The 16,282-nt window shown below is 37.1% G+C and overlaps 3 protein-coding genes and 1 long non-coding RNA gene across 6 annotated transcripts; 1 reads left to right on the top strand and 3 right to left on the bottom strand.

The window, feature by feature from the left end:
* Nucleotides 1-221: 221 nt before the first annotated feature.
* On the bottom strand, nt 222-5,300 carry LOC18992280 (probable pre-mRNA-splicing factor ATP-dependent RNA helicase DEAH4). Of its 2 annotated transcripts, XM_006415657.2 has the most exons (16): nt 4,939-5,300; nt 4,741-4,833; nt 4,537-4,641; nt 4,159-4,376; nt 3,990-4,042; nt 3,782-3,898; nt 3,598-3,689; nt 2,936-3,022; nt 2,418-2,632; nt 2,193-2,285; nt 1,984-2,107; nt 1,742-1,889; nt 1,389-1,458; nt 1,035-1,195; nt 731-906; nt 222-617 (listed from the first exon to the last, which is right to left on the bottom strand). In XM_006415657.2, exons 1-16 carry the CDS (start codon nt 5,136-5,138, stop codon nt 458-460), a joined length of 2,112 nt encoding a protein of 703 aa, XP_006415720.1. In that variant the 5' UTR covers nt 5,139-5,300; the 3' UTR covers nt 222-457. The 2 variants fall into 2 exon arrangements, 1 of the variants encoding a protein (XP_006415720.1); XR_002898130.1 differs by lacking the exon at nt 222-617 and having other exon boundaries at nt 769-906; nt 1,035-1,254.
* Nucleotides 5,301-5,498: 198 nt separating this feature from the next.
* On the bottom strand, nt 5,499-9,304 carry LOC18992279 (U-box domain-containing protein 45). Its single transcript, XM_006415656.2, has 6 exons — nt 9,064-9,304; nt 8,527-8,639; nt 8,109-8,294; nt 7,912-8,019; nt 6,638-7,794; nt 5,499-6,488 (listed from the first exon to the last, which is right to left on the bottom strand). Exons 2-6 carry the CDS (start codon nt 8,575-8,577, stop codon nt 5,684-5,686), a joined length of 2,307 nt encoding a protein of 768 aa, XP_006415719.1. The 5' UTR covers nt 8,578-8,639; nt 9,064-9,304; the 3' UTR covers nt 5,499-5,683.
* A 2,840-nt stretch (nt 9,305-12,144) lies between these two features.
* On the bottom strand, nt 12,145-13,887 carry LOC112084161. Of its 2 annotated transcripts, XR_002898140.1 has the most exons (4): nt 13,736-13,874; nt 12,971-13,143; nt 12,766-12,877; nt 12,145-12,553 (listed from the first exon to the last, which is right to left on the bottom strand). It is a non-coding gene; the product is annotated as an uncharacterized LOC112084161 (long non-coding RNA). The 2 variants fall into 2 exon arrangements; XR_002898139.1 differs by having other exon boundaries at nt 12,766-13,143; nt 13,736-13,887.
* LOC18992277 (65-kDa microtubule-associated protein 8) lies at nt 12,474-15,555 on the top strand. The gene is made up of 10 exons (XM_006415654.2): nt 12,474-12,581; nt 12,682-12,885; nt 13,041-13,298; nt 13,397-13,609; nt 13,762-13,917; nt 14,003-14,159; nt 14,252-14,403; nt 14,483-14,570; nt 14,694-14,767; nt 14,855-15,555. Exons 1-10 carry the CDS (start codon nt 12,498-12,500, stop codon nt 15,170-15,172), a joined length of 1,704 nt encoding a protein of 567 aa, XP_006415717.1. The 5' UTR covers nt 12,474-12,497; the 3' UTR covers nt 15,173-15,555.
* The last annotated feature ends 727 nt before the right edge of the window (nt 15,556-16,282 follow it).

Below are 16,282 nucleotides of genomic sequence, written 5' to 3'. Positions count from 1 at the left end.
CAACTCATTATCAGTAGAATAACATCACTTTGGTAGATTTTTTTTTTGCTTTATCATTTTGGTAGTTTTTGGTAAAAGACTTATAACCCAAGTTTTTGTAGTTTGGAGAATGGTTTGGTCTTGACTCGTGACTTCACTGTATCTTTTTACATCTGGGACGGAGGTAAAATGTGGTTTCACAGCATCTAAGTCTCTTTTGATGTTAATTTTTGCTAGTTTCCTTCAATAGTTGCAAGTTTCTCTAAGTTTGGACCATGTGAATAAGTGAATTAGCACTATTCTGTTTTTGTTTGAGGCTTCCTAATATCTAGTCCGAGTTAGAAACAAATGCTAACATACGAAAAAAGCAAGAAAACTTTTCTTTTTCTAATTCTTTTTGGGAAAAGAAACCGGGGCTAGTTCAAGCTCTTGAATTCTCCATCCCCCTATTTGAGACTCGAGACATTTTTCCATCAACTTATTTCTGTCCTTTACGAGCAAGAAACCGTTCCCTGGCCGCTTCAATCCTACTCTCAACATTCTCAGAAACTGCAGGTGGCGTTGTTTCTGCATTGTTGTTGTTCTTAGACAGCTCCGTCTTCTCCTCAGGTTCCTTGAAAGAGTTAGCCGGTCCACCGCTACATCGCAGATTAGACGAGACCCGATCAATTAACTGAATCCAAAGACCACAAAGGGGAAAGCTAGAACGATACTGGATTTGAAGTCAGTAGAGATGTTTGTTTGTTTTTACCTCAATTTTCTGACATTTAGTTTCTCGATCTTTCTTTTGATGGGAGCCACCCATGACATTTCTATTACACAAACATTACGCATGAACGGCCGTGTGGTGGAAATCAGCTCATGGTACACTACGTAATTAGGTAACATTCCCTCGTTGTCTGTACTCAACACAGATGATGGATGCACCTAGAATCAACCAAAAGCAAAACTAAACATGTGAATGATGGAGCGAATGATTTTATGAAGTATCTAACATTGTCACACTGTACAAGTATAAAAATAGATAAAGAAGACTTGGTTTGAGGAGTTAATACCTGCATTAGCTGGGGCTTGAAGCTAAGAGTCCGGTATCCATTATGACGAAGCATTCTCTCAGCAACTTGGTTTGCATTACCAACGCATAGAGCTTTCCTCAACTTCCTGTAGTCGTCTCGGCTTGAACTATTCCTTCCACGTGCCCCAACTTCCAATCGATCTAGTTTGTCAATGAGGCCAATTGTTTTAGGGACGGTTGGTTAGATATGAAACAGCCAACTATCGCATGTCACACAGAAATTAAGAGAAGTTGACATAAGTTCTGGTTCCGTAAGAGGTATAACCATGTAAGAGTGAAAGCCAAAGGCCAAGTATTCTTTCACGGGATCTTTTTGTCATGAAACAATACTAACCTTTGGATATTTTTTGCATAATCTGACATAACTGTCTTCTAACATCTTTGACAAACACCATCCCTCGCACCTGCAAATTATTTTCACAAAAATTTATTTTTCTTCTTAATGGCATTAAGGAACCTATGTAGTAATGTACCAAAAGGGATTCATCGAAACAAACTCGTAACTGAAATGGATAAAACTGTATGCAACAGAAAATACAAACTTGAAATTCCAACGGAGAACATCATATTCTTGACTACCTTCTCAAGTTATGACATTTGGTCACGATGCAAAATTTAAATACCATGCTTTTCAGGTGCGATACTCAAAAATAGATAGATAAGAAAGAACGAAAATGGAACAATGACCTGCATTCCATTTTGTTTGCACCATTCCGTATCATAGTTATTACGGTCCCAACATTCAAAAATCTGTAGCAATTGAATGTGATCACCAAATCCGGATCCATCAGGGAGATTAGATTCATCATGCTTCCTCTTCTTTTCATTTGGTTTGCTGTTATACAAGCAGAAATAATAATGAGAAGATCTGTTGTGATTTAAAACATTTCATAGCATGACTCAGGTAATTGTATATCACAAAAACTAACCTCCTAACAGGAAGTAGATTACTCTCTGCTGACAACATGGCAACTACTGTTAGAGCTTGAGATAAGCAACCATTTTCATTTGCTTCTATCAATGTTCTTGACAATGATGGTTCTAGTGGAAGCTCTGTTGAACCACAAATATGCTCAGTCTGAGATAAAAGCTCAAACTAAAACATTTATTAAACAATGGAAAAATGCGCTAAACATACCAGACATTGTCCGCCCAATACTTGTTATAGCTCCATTCCCATCAATTGCATCAATGAGATACAGTTGCTTCAACGCATCTTCTAATGACTCAGCTGCATATTATATGTAGGATCAAAACCATAGAAATATAATATAAATTGAAACAGCACGGTGTGTTTTGACACACCATCTTTTTTGTACAAAACTTTAGAGGCATCTACGTTCCGATAGAAATTAGTTCTTACATGATGGAGCGTCAAGAAAATCGAACTTCAGAATGTCAATATCAGGAAGATCCAACGATTTCAAGTAAAGAACACTCCCAGCAAGAGAAGTTCGTTGTATTTCAGGAACTGTTGCATCAAGGAAGTCATCCCGGAACACTGCGAAGGGATATAATCGATAACATTTCCCAGGTCTAGTTCTACCAGCACGTCCAGCTCGTTGGTTAGCTTGCACTCTGAAACACCACAGTGTAACAAAAATCGAAATACAATAAGCATATAGCACCTTGATGAAAATCAGAGTAAGAAACCACTATTAATCCTGAGTAAACATAAGTATATCTGATGAGGTCCTATTTAACCACTATTAGCACTCTTTTTGTAGGAGATTGTAGATATTTTCTACGTACAGTTATAGATAACATGCCACGTTAACTACGAGGTTCATTTTATGCACCGATAGATTAATAGGAGGTCATATTTAGGTGACAATTTAATGAAATGAACCAAGATAATTGAAACAATACTCATTTGCTTACTTGCTAATTTGAATAACATCAAGAGAATACATTCCACTCGAAGGGTTATATTGTCTTTGCTTCACATACCCTGAATCAATTACATACCTGTCACAGAGAAATATGCTAATCTGAGAATGTTATCGATCTCCATATTGTGAAAACATGATCTGACAAAATGTAGACATGAACTCATAATGCATCTGAATACGAATTTTGGCAACAGTGACAGAAGAATCAGAACAACCAAGCAGATTCATGAATGCAGTGTAAAAAATATTCTTGTACTAAATTCATTTTTCAATATGACAAAGAGAGCACAACCTTAAAGATATTCATGTAGAGTTATATCAATTGTCTGTTGCCAGTCAAAGTCCAAAGAAAAGATCTATAGAAGTGGTTATGAGCAACATGTACCGAAATCTAAAGTGAACTAAAAGGAGCGAGGAGTATAACAGCAAAATTAAGCCAACATCAAATATCTGATTGATTCGATTACTGGACTTGACTACAGTCTTCATGATTAGACTATATAAGGCAACATCAATTATCTATAGAATTGTTTCCTGGGCTAGACTTATTACCAGGGTGGTAAAAGTATCATTATGTTAGGCCGTAAATGGAAAACGGTCGATATGGGATGTGAAAACCAAAAATTAAAATTCAGGTTTCAGCTTTCTTACACAACCCCGTCCACAGTAAGGGAAGTTTCAGCGATATTTGTAGCAACAATAAACCTCCGGCAGTTTGGAGGAGGTGGACTAAATACACGAACCTGCAGAAATTGTCAAAGTCAAGACAAATTACCAAAACCTTTTAGACCACCAAGAGATCTTGATTGCAGAAACAAAATTTAGAAAACGTTACCTGCATTTCAGGTGGCAGAGATCCGTGAAGAGGATAAATAATAGCATCCATACAGGATCCTTCTGCTAAGCTTCGTACTTTTTCCTCCAGCTTTGATACTAATTTTTCTATATCATCCTATTTAAAACCACGACAGACTAAGCAAACGCAACAATGTAGATGGTTCTGCTAAGTTTCAATGAAAATAGGACAAACAAATGAAATAGACCTGTCCAGTCATGAAGATTAAGATATCACCTTCTGGCTCACGAACATGTATATCTGCAAGTAACAACAAGGTCATTAACTAAAAGAGAAATATATACTCTTAAAAATGAAAAGCAAGATTAACCAGATCAGATTAAATTGACGACAGCAACACCGGACCTTGAACATACCAATTGCTACTTTCAGAGATGACTCAATATAACTGCCAGGGCGCTCTTTGCTGTATAATATTTCCACGGGGTACAATTTTCCAGGTACATTCAGCACAGGGCAGCCCGAAAAGAATTCAGAAACCTTCTCTCCATCAAGTGTTGCAGAGGTTATAAGAACTTTGAAGTTAGACGAACGGATTCTAACCAAACGTTTCATTAGACCCAACAGAATATCCCTGAAAACAAAAATGGACCAAATTAAGATATATTCTAGAGCCTTTGTGCATGTTTGAATGAGATCTTGATGCCATACGAAACAATGTTACAGTAAAAGAAGGAAGTGAACCGTGATCAGCAAACAGAGATCAAATCTGAATATATATAAAAAGTCCTTACGTGTTTAAACTTCTCTCGTGAGCTTCATCCAATATGATTACAGAATAATCATCAAGCATTGGATTAGACAGACTCTCACGAAGTAAAACTCCATCTGTAAGGTATCTGGGAGAAATAAACAATCCCACAATGAGGAAACCAGTAGACAAATCATGTGAAAAAGAAGAAGATATAACTAAAAACATATTTTACATATTCCATTACTTAATGCGAGTTTTGCTCGAAGTTCTGTCCTCGAAACGTATTGCATAACCAACATCTTCTCCGAGATTCACATCAAGCTCCTGCGCGACGCGTCTGAAGACCAAAGCCCCGAAATTCGACTTAAATATCAATTCTGAGATCTTAAAGGAACCAACAAAGACTCAAATCATAGGGTGAAAAATGAACGGGAAAAATCACCTGGCGACGGAAACGGCGGCGACGCGTCGGGGCTGAGTGACGGCGATTACGCCGGACTTTGTGTAGCCACGTCGATGAAGTATCTGAGAGAGCTGAGTACTCTTTCCAGAGCCGGTTTCTCCGATTATAACTACCACTGGGTTCTTCTCCACTGTTTCAACGATCTTCTCTTCGAATTGAAGGATCGGAAGATTCGCCATATCACAGAAAAGCACTCGAAGAAACGAAGCTGTAACTGTTGATTTCTGCCTTAGCTTCACTCTAAAATCTCATCTACAACGAAATTCATTCTCCGACGAACGACGATAGTTTCACAGTAGACCCAAATCGCACTCCGGCACTTCAACAAATTCAAATCAACACAAGTTTCATAAACCCTTTCATTCAACATCTTCCCTATATTATTGGTAGGCTTTGCGTCCGGTTTATTTAGGAAAATTTTCCAATCCCAATCAAATTATGGTTCGGTTCGGTTCGAGTATCGGGATATTTTAGATTTTAATTTCTCTTAGAACCGAATCATTCACTTTAGTCCCTAACGTGATTTTAACAGAACGGGGCTTACTTCCAGAGACGAATTATTTTTTGTAGTAAAATACATCTTAGTATATAGCAAATACCAAAAACCTATACAAAGCATCCTTTTTTGCCTCCAAGACTTTCAAAAAGAGATAAAATAATAAGTCTTTAGGAGGGAGAAAAACAAGTTAAACTTTACACCAACTAAAGGTAAAAGACCCGACTCTCAACACTGGTAAACTGAGAAGCTCTTGCTTTTCCATAGGAAACTGAACGCTCTTCCCATTTTCTTTCTCGAGGCTGATTTACACTGCGGTTTTGACTCTGTTACAGCGGCTGCAGCGACAGAGAACCCGCTCTCTTCCGGGCTCCTGACCTCTGTATGTGTTTCTGTAAGATGGGTTTGATCCCTCTGCCTCAGTTCTCTGAATAGTGTCAGTAGCTTCTGTGCTCTCTCTCTTCCCCTTTGAGTCCCGTTTACGGATATAGATACCAAAGAAGGTATCACTCCTTCCTGTAAAACCATCTGGCTACAGATCTCACTGTGATTGCATAATATCAGAAGCAAAGAAACTGCTTGTTCTTGCTCGTTTGGTTCACCCGTGTCAAGAATGGTGGCTAGATTGCTCACTAAGCCAGGTGCTGAAACCATCTCGTCTTTTCCAGCCTCGTTCAAAACCAGATTTAAGAGAACAGCTAAGGACTTTTCCGTCCATCGTTGGTCATCACTGACGGTGAGGGATTGAAGGGCATTGACAATGTCGGCAGATAGGAGGCAGGGAATATTGGGAGGGTGAGTGGATAGGTGGAAGAGTGCGTGAAGGGCATCGACTTTGCATTGGATTTCAGTCTCTTTCCAAAGAAGATTTACCATGAAAGGAACTGCCAGACTCGAACCTATTACGGGCTTTGCTTCTTCAAGACACGACAGGTTCAGATAAAGTGCTGTCACTGAACCATGGGAATGTGGATTACAGAGCATTTCCTCCAGCAGAGGAATAATTCCTGATACTAACATCAACTCCTTGTTCCTGAAAAATTCCCCCAAAAAATAATTAGCCGAATTTTTACTTTGTTGTCTAGTTGATTCTGTAACGAATGTGTAGATCATATACTACACTAACTGAAGTTATGAGCTTGATCATAAGTGATGGAAAGGGATATAGAAATCAAGGAATACCTGTTGTTGTTCACAGCCAAGTTGAAGAGAGCCATGGCTCCAACTTTTTGGGCTGAAGCATTTTTTTCAAGGAGCGCTGCTCCGAGAAACTGAAGCAACGCTTCAACACATCCATTTTCCCCCATGAGAAACCTGGCCTCCTCATCATCCTTTAGCAATACTCTTATTTGCTCAACAACTCTGCATTTCTTCCTTAAGTTATCCACTATACTCAAAGTGGTCAACAAATCCGTACATTGTTCAACAAGAGTAACTTGAGCTTCCTGGTATTCTGATTCACAAGCTTCCTCTTTAATAGTTCCACTTTCTTCCAAAGGAACCACCTTCACGTCCTTCAACTTACAAGAACCAACACCTTTCGCTGTTCTCGTTTCAGTGGACTCGGATACAGACAATGCCAGCCTCCAATAGTTAAGGTCTAGAGACTCAGGGGGTCCATCAGGGACCTGAACGCCATTCTGTTCACACCAACTCGAAATTAGAGCCTTGACACAATAGTTAGGAGTCAAGCATAGATGAGAGAGCTGCTGGTGAGTTTTGGGACATGTGTTGTGTCCATCGCTAAACCACTTCTCAATACAGATTCTCTCATACGTTTGTCCAGATGCGATAATGACAGGGTCGTACATAAGCTGCAATGATATCGGACACCTCAATTCTTCTGGCGGAACAGACATCTGCACAGATTTCCTATTGTTATTGCAAGGTCTGAAGTTGAAGGAACTGAGTTTTGACAGCTGGCGGTCGAAAGCACGACCAGGGACATCGTCAAGAGAACCCTGAATAGTTGGCGAACAAGGCAATGAGCTACTACCCTGTGAATCATTGTCATCCCAGATCTCACTTCTAAATAGCTTTGAGTACTTCCTCATGAGGTGTAATAGGTAAGCCACAATTGATTCTTTCCTCTTGTCATCCTCCATTCGGGCCCTCTCAATGAGTTTCTTGAGACATCTTCGCTCTGTTAGAGCTGCTCTTGAAGAAGTGATACCTAGTCTAGTAGCAGCTTTATGGAAAACCTCAAGCTCGTTATTATCAGATGTGCTCTCAAAATTGCCCCCTTGTTGCAGCAATCCAATTATTTGATCGCCAATTTCCTTCTCTGACGGATCAAGTGAAAACTGAGTGTTCTCTAATTCCATCAAAATCTCCAAAATCTGCAAAAGTAAGATATAAAAGCACTCAACACTAGAGATATTGCTAACTTGCCAAGAGAGAAGAAAAGGAATATAATTTCGGAGCAGCAAGAAACAGGAACACGGAGAACTAACTACCTGAGATCCAATTGACTGTTGGACTATATCCTCAACACGCCTAAGGCTATCTGTAAGAGAAGATTTCGCCTTCTCAAATTTCGAAACTACTGAGTCCCCTGTTATAGCCTACATGTCAAACCAAGTGGTTAGCAAGAGTCTCCGGAAGAAGAACTGGATTAGTTCTGAAATCTTACGTAAATAAAACGAAAACTTACCAAGTAAAGTTTACTAGATTCAGTGCAATGGCGTAGAATGTTCTTCACTTTTTCTAAAACCACGTGAAGTGAACACAAAGCTTGAATTCCAGATTTGCTTCTCGGCCGAGCATCTTCGAGCGACGGGAAAATAGACATGATCTTGCAGTAAATCACTGAAAGGGCATTGCACATTTCTCCGTGTAGCTGAAAACAGGAATCTGTTAGCCACTCTTTACACTTACAGTCAAAGATAAGACATATTACAACTCCTATAAACTATGACAAAATCAATACAACCACAGATTTTTTTGTACATCACAGAATCAATCGAAACATACAATAAAGATACAAAGAAGAATCGACATCTATAGGGAGAGTCTCAACAAAAACTATCATATTAGATTATTGGGAAAATAAAAGAGTCTGATTCAGATACCTTGGCATCACTAGGGGCAAAAAAACTTTCTTCAACCTCGTTAGCATCCATTGTTTCAACAACTCGTTGTATGTATCTATGGCAACAGCTCTATATCGGCTTAGAACTCAATCCTACAAGAAGAAAAGAATCTGAATCAGTGAGAAGTTAAACCAATTTATAGAAAACAATCCAGGTCAGTGTATGCTCAACTGCAACGTGTTGTGCCCAGACAAAAACAAACCAAAAGAGAAGCATACATGAACAGAGCCAGAAGATAAAAAGACAATGAAAGACGAAATTTTAACAAAAGCTTTTTAGTTTGGGGCATTTCAACAAACAAATAAGATGCAAAATCATCAGGATACCAAAACCCAAAAACTCAGCAAAGAAGATTCTTGGTTGTCAAGAAACAGAGGGAAGAAACAACAAATCAGAACACAAGAAGAAAAATCAAAAACCCCTAAAATTAATCTGGTGAATTCCCCCAACACATACATACCCAGATGAACATAAAAATCAGCTTAAGAATCGAGTGAAGCAGAGGAGCATACGTACCAAAAATGAATCGTTAAACTGCATCCGATAAAAATAGGCAGAATAACAATCATAAACCAAAACAAGCAATCAAGAGAAGAGCATCAGGCATTGGTTATAATAATGATTATCTCTCCTTGAGATGCTGTTTCTGGGTAGTTTCTGCGACGGTGTGATTTACAGTTGCCGAGCTTTTCAAGGCAAAGTTTTCTCGATCCCAACAACCAGAGAGAAAGAGCTTCGGCTATGGCTAATACACCGATTGGGAAATTTTTGAAGGAAAAAAAAACATAATAAAAATAAATATATTAGTGAAAAAGGAGAAGTTCTTCTGAAGTCAAAATAAAGCCAAGACTTGCGAGTTGCAATTGCAAGGTCGCAAGTACACACAACACAATAGATTTGTTTTCTTAATTTCAAATCAATCTTTTAGTAAAAAAGATTCTGTTATTATTTAATCAAACGACTCTATTATTTTTTTCAAATGATTTTAAATATTACTAGATTTGCATTAGCAACGGCATATTTTTGTTTGGTTCATTAGCAACGGTATTATTAGGGGACATTTTAATTATAAGGAAAAAAAACAGCTTCTTAAGATACTCAATAATTTCTTTTATATCATTATGGTGTTGGCCACTTAATACATAAATTTACCCTTGACAAGAAAAAATATGCAAAAAAATTATCTTTATACAAAATGCACTGTTACTAGTGAAAAGACGATGCAATTGTAATCTTCAAATTTCTAATTATTAAAGATAAAATTTTCTCTTTGTTGTCTGAATGTTTTCATTTATTTTTTTTGTCGTCGACTGATAATTATAGTCTTATAGATATGTGATGTAGAATAAACAGCTTTTAACATGTTGGCTCGGTCGAAGTATGGTCAAGCCAATGAGAGGTCCATTTTTCACCGACATTCATATTGTAAGTAATAACCACGTCTTTATTCCAAACACTGCATCTTTTTTTCCTTCCTCTTTTTCTTTGTTTTCTTTTTGTTTTTACATTACCTCTAGAACAACACAAGCATAATATAAATAACTTTTTATTACTTAATATCCTAGTTATTATTAATAAAAATGACAATATATGATGGTCTACTGATTAATTTTGAAAATGTTGGTAACAACCAACAAGTACTGATAAGGTTCAAAAAAAAAACTCACAAGTACTAATCAAATTTGGATAAATCGACTTAGTAAGTATTTTTAAGGTATGACATTTAATATAGGAAATGTCCTAAGTAGATTTTAAACATATGCAAACTTTCAGTTGTTGATTATTCGGTTCAAAAAATGGGTCTAATAATTTGTGGAAGAGAGTTTGAAAAAAAAAAAGATTCCAACAAATTGTTTAAAAAAAAAAAAATCTCAGCTGAGAATCGTATATACGGATTTGTACTACTAGAATCTTTAGTAAAATAATTGACGTAAAAATTATTTGTAGTCTTAAGTTTATTATGGAGGTTTTAAAACTTGTAGAAAATTCCTACAATCTTTATCATTAGCAGTTTTAATTTAAAAGAAACAATATAACTAACAGAAGAGTTAATGAATTAATTAAAGTTCGATATTGTTAATGTTAGTTTTTTAATCAATGACTTTGATGTGGTTAGCAAATAAGAATAAAACAAAAGTTTGAATTATATTGGAGGGTGAGTTGAGGAGTTTGCCGACTTCGACGGCCGACACGCGCCGACAGTACATGCATATGTCGGCTATTTTAGATCTTACATTAAATATCCTTAATTACAAATACCTCTCTGTTTGTTGTCAACCATGTTCGCTTTTTCAAATCTTCTTTCTTTTTTAGTTGCCAAACCAATTTGTAATGATTATACGTTGTCTGTTCAATTTCGGCATATATTTCCAAAATTATTTCTCTAATGTAAACATAAGAAAAGCAAAAATTGTCGTTTATAAATTCTTTTACAGAAAATGGAATATCACCTAAACCCATCATATTTACAGTTGATCAATGTAATCCTAACAATGAACACAATTAAAATGCAAACACCTTCTCTAACATAAAAATTATTTGAAATACAGTAATTAATTTGAGTGGTCTAAATCGCTGTGCAAGTCGGTGGATATCTCTGAAATAGGTTGAATTTTAATTTGTCTCGTTAAGAAATGGTTGGATTGTTACGTTTTTGTCGTTTTGAGTTTAATACCTCACTAGAGGACCGCACGCCATGTTATAATGGTACCCTCACCAAAAAACACTATACAGCATTGATACCGATTCAATTCATGCTTGAAACACTAACACTTCCTTAAATTACAAAAATGCTTTTCTCTCAAAGTCAGAACATTTTTGTGTTTTTCAAGAAAAGAAAAGCTGGAGAACAAGAAGAGATCGAAGGTCTGTTGGATCAGACTAACTACACCTACGACTCTCATGTTTGTAATGAAGTGAGAAGATTTGATGCCAAGTGCTATTTGAGAAGAAACAAAGGAAACAGAAGTATTGCGTCTCTCTCTCTCCATGAACGAGTCAAGGTTATTGAATAACACAAGTGTCTGATCTTCAAACTTTCAGATGCTGTTATTGAACTTGATAATTGAATCATCGTTAGTCAAAGATTTTGTTGCATCTTTTAAAATTTTCATTTAAATAAAAGTATAAATCCAAACGCTCAAAATTCACTTTTCACCAAGTATCTTTTAGAATGACTTCTTGTAAAATAGTGGAATGTGTCTTGGGGCAGTATAGAAGCTGAAAATCCTTTTGAAATTTGTTAACTCGTCCCTCTAGCTGATCATTATATTTGCTAATATGTGAGTGGAAAATGATCATTATATTTGTTAGCTAGTGGAGTGTCTCCTCTACGAATTTATTTAAGAGACGTATCAAATAAGTCATTATAAAGTATAATAGTCCACGAGTAACACTTATAAAATGGTCTTCTACAACAGAAAAATGCAAGAACAGGTTGATTTCAGAGATCATAGTGTGTTTTAATTTATTTAACTTCATAGTTTGTAATCACAAGAACTTGATAATGATAACCAAAGAACTTTACCTAATCCACGGGAAAAAAGGCCAAAGCTAATTTCTATTGGGTTTTGATAACATAGTAATCAGCAAAGGGATAAAAAGCACCAGAGCTTGCTTAGGAATCAAGTTTTCTGTCATATAAACAAAAACATCTCTCTCTGGCTTTTCATACAGCAGAAGCAAACGCATCAGCACAAAAGCGACTCCTAAACCTTACCATATTTATATAAATAAAATTAAGTTGAGAAAGAGAAAGAGAAAGAGACCTAAACTGAAGAATCAAAGAAGAGGAGGGAGATGCGGATGAGCCATCACTTAAACAGGAAGCTTTTGCAGCAGAATATGTGTCACTTTCACCCTTGTCTTCAAAGCAAAACCAGCACCAATAGCACAAAGCTCTCACACCTCAATTCCCTCAATCCCAACATTGGAGAATCATCTATCAGAAGATGGGTTCCCTTCAGACACCGATAGGAATGAGAAGCTCCTCGTTGTTAGATACGTCCTGCGGATATTTGCTCAAAGAGTTACAGGCAAGTTTGTTTCATGGTGCATTTTTTGTTTCTTTCAAGTGAAATGTTTCAAAATTAAAAGAGAAGTATGATAGATGGATAATAACTGTTTTGTATACAGATGATATGGGATGAAGTCGGAGAAGATAAGTTCGAGAGAGAGAAAGTGTTGCTTGATATAGAGCAGGAATGTGTAGAGGCTTACCGGAGAAAAGTTGACCATGCCAATATTTCAAGGTCTCGTCTACATCAAGAGCTGGCGGAATCTGAAGCTGAACTCACTCATCTTCTTCTATGCCTCGGTGAAAGATCAGTACCTGGAAGGGTAATTTTCATTCTTTAATATCCATTGTTAAGCAAAGATTATTCGAACATGCATTAAACAGTGATTCTCTAGACGGTGTCTGTACTATGTGAATGCTGATATTCAAAGCCAAGACTAAACTATCATAGATAATGTTGTTGTCATTCTCTATACAGCCGGAGAAAAAGGGAGGAACACTGAGAGAGCAGCTCGATTCTATTGCGCCTGCACTGCGTGAGATGAGGCTGAGGAAAGACGAGAGAGTGAAGCAGGTCCGATCTGTCAAAGTGGAGATTCAGAAAATTTCAGCAGAAATAGCAGGTAGATCGACATATGAAGACTCACCTACAAATATAGCCATAGACGATAACGATCTTTCTATTAAGAAACTTGAAGATTATCAGAATGAACTGCATAGGCTCCATGATGAGAAGGTACATTGGTAATACTAATTTGGGAACACAGTATTTTAACTATATCAGACAGTTATGGCTTATCCATCATGTTGTCTTAATTGTTCTGTCACACAAAGAATGAGAGACTACAGAAGGTTGAAATATATATATGCGCCATTCGAGATCTATCAGCAACCTTGGAAACAGAAGCATCGATGATCATAACAAAGATTCACCCAAGCCTGAATGACCTCTATGGAATATCCAAAAACATAAGTGATGATATCTTAAAAAAGCTTAATAGCACTGTTGTATCTCTCGAAGAGGAAAAGCAGAAGCGCATTGAAAAGGTGAAGCTAATTAGACATGTTCCATTACATTTCCAGGCATTTCTTCGGGCATACCTCAGAAAATAGCTTGACAAATGATTTAAAACACAAGTCAGTGAAGGTGGAACCAAGATATTGTTATCTGACCTTTTAAGACATCTTACTAATGGCAGATTCACCATCTTGGTAGAGCTTTATCAGATCTGTGGAGTCTAATGGATGCATCTTATGAAGATCGTCAAAAGTTTTCTCAAGTCATTGATTTACTGTCATTCGAACCATCAGACGTGTGTGCTCCTGGCAGCATTACATTGGGCATAATTCAGCAGGTAAGTATGTAATGTAGGATAAAGGTGTCATACCCAATGATAGATGATGTAACTTGCCTTTTCTTTTGCGCAAAATTTTCCCAAGGCTGAGGCTGAAGTTAAGAGACTAGATCAACTGAAAGCAAGCAAAACCAAAGAACTTTTCATCAAGAAGCAAAAGGAACTAGAGGATACATGCAACATATCACATATGGAGACTCCACCAACCGAAATAAGAGATTTAACGAACCTTGTAGACTCTGGTGGGACAAACTGTAACTTTCTGCAACTGCTGCGTCTCTTTATAATTTTATGTCACACACTCATTGCAGAGTTTTTATACTCTATATTAAAGGGGAAGCTGACCACGTGGAACTTCTCACCGCCATGGATGAAAAGATAGCAAGAGCAAAGGAAGAAGCAGCAAGTAGAAAAGGAATAATTGAAAAAGTGGATAGGTGGATGTTAGCAAGTGATGAAGAGCGCTGGCTAGAAGAATATGACCAGGTTTCACTACTATTCATTCCTTTATAACAAAATTGATTGCAATTCATCTCTATAGTCTAATTCATGCAATGAATCACAGGACGAGAATCGATACTCAGTAAGTAGAAATGCTCATCGAAACCTAAGGCGAGCGGAACGGGCACGCATAACAGTCAGCAAAATCACAGGTAATATAGGCATGGGGATGCAACTCTCAGATATCAACGAATAAAGTTACAAATGACATGAACATGCATCTTCTTAGGTTATAATGCAACTATAGACTGACCATGTTTTGATGCTCACACCAGGATTAGTGGAATCTATATTGGTAAAGACAAAGAGCTGGGAAGCAGAAAGACAGAAAGTATTCTTGTACAATGAGGTGACACAAGTTGATGCCTAAGTGAATTAACAATAAAAAAAACTCTGAAAATCGATAGGATACTCACTTCACTTGTGCTTCTTACAGGTACCTCTTGTTGCAATGTTACAAGAATACAATAAGCAGAGGCAGGAGAAGGAGGTGGTGAAGCAAAGGCTCCGGGAAATGAAGAAGATCCTTCCACAACCTATGGCAGAGCAAGATAACTTTTATGTGGCGAGGCCAAGTAGTAGCAGCAGTCGCCGTATCTCAAATCGAAGCATCAACGGTGGACTCGGCAGTGGAAGTCCTTTAAACCGAAAGCTTTTCAGAGGATTCAACAGTGCTAATTACACAGCTCTTGGCACATCTTTTAGAAGAGATAGCAGAAAGAGTCAGGCACAGTCTTGCTTCACATCTCCGTGATGCAAAACAGCTTCTTTTGTATCATTTGTCTCTCCTTGACTTCATTTATCCTTTTCAAATTCAAAAAATAAAGTAGTATCCTGTAACAAGACTGTGAAGTTATCACTTTTTCGGAAGCAGGCATCCATCAATCATGTGTCTTTATTACGAAACCCATCTTGAATCTTAAGACAAAACTCATATTTCAGACAAAACTTCAAAGAGTAGAATGCCCGAGCTTTAGCAGTGGTCAAAGTACTTGACTTTCGGGTGGAAACTTACAGTTTCGAGTCCAATTTAAGAGCAAAAAACAATGGGAAATTGAAAAAAAAAAAAGGAGAAAAGTCGTTGGAGTTGGATTCGATTTCGTTTACTACGCAGAGGTCAAAAGTTGCGACACAAATAAATTCGCTAAGACCGAATTAATGAGATGATTTATGGAGGATGAAAAACCTGGAATCAGTCTGCCGGAGATAATTTCTCACCGGCGGGGGTCTGGCGGCGGAGCAATCCACCGTCTGAGTTAATTTGGAAGTAAATAAATTCGACTCTTTTTTTTCTTAAGTTTTGTCGTAACGGCGACTCTAACGCGATGTGAGACACTGACAATCAAATTCAAGATTTTTTTTGTTTCAAATATCTTGCCAATAACTATGCTAATTATTTGTGTCTCGTTATTGGACATAGTATTAACATGCTAATTAATTTGGGTATTAATCGGATATGATGAAAACCAGCTTAAACAGTATTGTATCATTTAGAGAAATAACCATTACAGTGTAATCCGTTAGCACGCCTAAATGTTTCTTCAAACACCAAAGCCCTCCATAAGATTACAAAAATTATTTTAATCAATTTTATATATAATCTGTTTGATTTTACTTACTATTTCTCTAATCAAATTCTTTTTTGTGCTACCTGCCTAATAAACCATATTATCTATGGTAGATATCAGAAAAGATTCATGCAATTTACTTAGGGATTATGGGTCTCTTTACTTATTTAGAAGGGATCCCTATTTAGAATACTGAAATAGTTAAATATGGTTGCAAAAAAAAGGCACGATCTAAATATAGTGACTGTTTGGGCTATACGTAAAAGTTAAAATTGGTAAACGTCCACATAGCAATT

Source organism: Eutrema salsugineum, unplaced genomic scaffold (genome assembly GCF_000478725.1).
Source record: "Eutrema salsugineum unplaced genomic scaffold, Eutsalg1_0 scaffold_5, whole genome shotgun sequence".
Classification (NCBI taxonomy): Eukaryota; Viridiplantae; Streptophyta; class Magnoliopsida; order Brassicales; family Brassicaceae; genus Eutrema; species Eutrema salsugineum.
Note: the sequence above shows the minus strand (reverse complement) of the source record. Positions and strands in the feature narration are given on the sequence as shown.

Coding starts and splice junctions, on each gene's coding strand:
- LOC18992280 (XM_006415657.2), bottom strand. CDS start 5,138: ATGGCGAATCTTCCGATCCTTCAATTCGAAGAGAAGATCGTTGAAACA. Junction 4,377..4,536: donor CACGAGAGAAGTTTAAACAC/GTAAGGACTTTT, acceptor TTTTGTTTTCAG/GGATATTCTGTTGGGTCTAA. Junction 2,286..2,417: donor TTTTCTTGACGCTCCATCAT/GTAAGAACTAAT, acceptor TATAATATGCAG/CTGAGTCATTAGAAGATGCG.
- LOC18992279 (XM_006415656.2), bottom strand. CDS start 8,577: ATGGATGCTAACGAGGTTGAAGAAAGTTTTTTTGCCCCTAGTGATGCC. Junction 8,020..8,108: donor AATCTAGTAAACTTTACTTG/GTAAGTTTTCGT, acceptor TTTGACATGTAG/GCTATAACAGGGGACTCAGT. Junction 6,489..6,637: donor TTGGCTGTGAACAACAACAG/GTATTCCTTGAT, acceptor GGAATTTTTCAG/GAACAAGGAGTTGATGTTAG.
- LOC18992277 (XM_006415654.2), top strand. CDS start 12,498: ATGGGTTCCCTTCAGACACCGATAGGAATGAGAAGCTCCTCGTTGTTA. Junction 12,886..13,040: donor AAAGATCAGTACCTGGAAGG/GTAATTTTCATT, acceptor TTCTCTATACAG/CCGGAGAAAAAGGGAGGAAC. Junction 14,571..14,693: donor AACAGTCAGCAAAATCACAG/GTAATATAGGCA, acceptor TGCTCACACCAG/GATTAGTGGAATCTATATTG.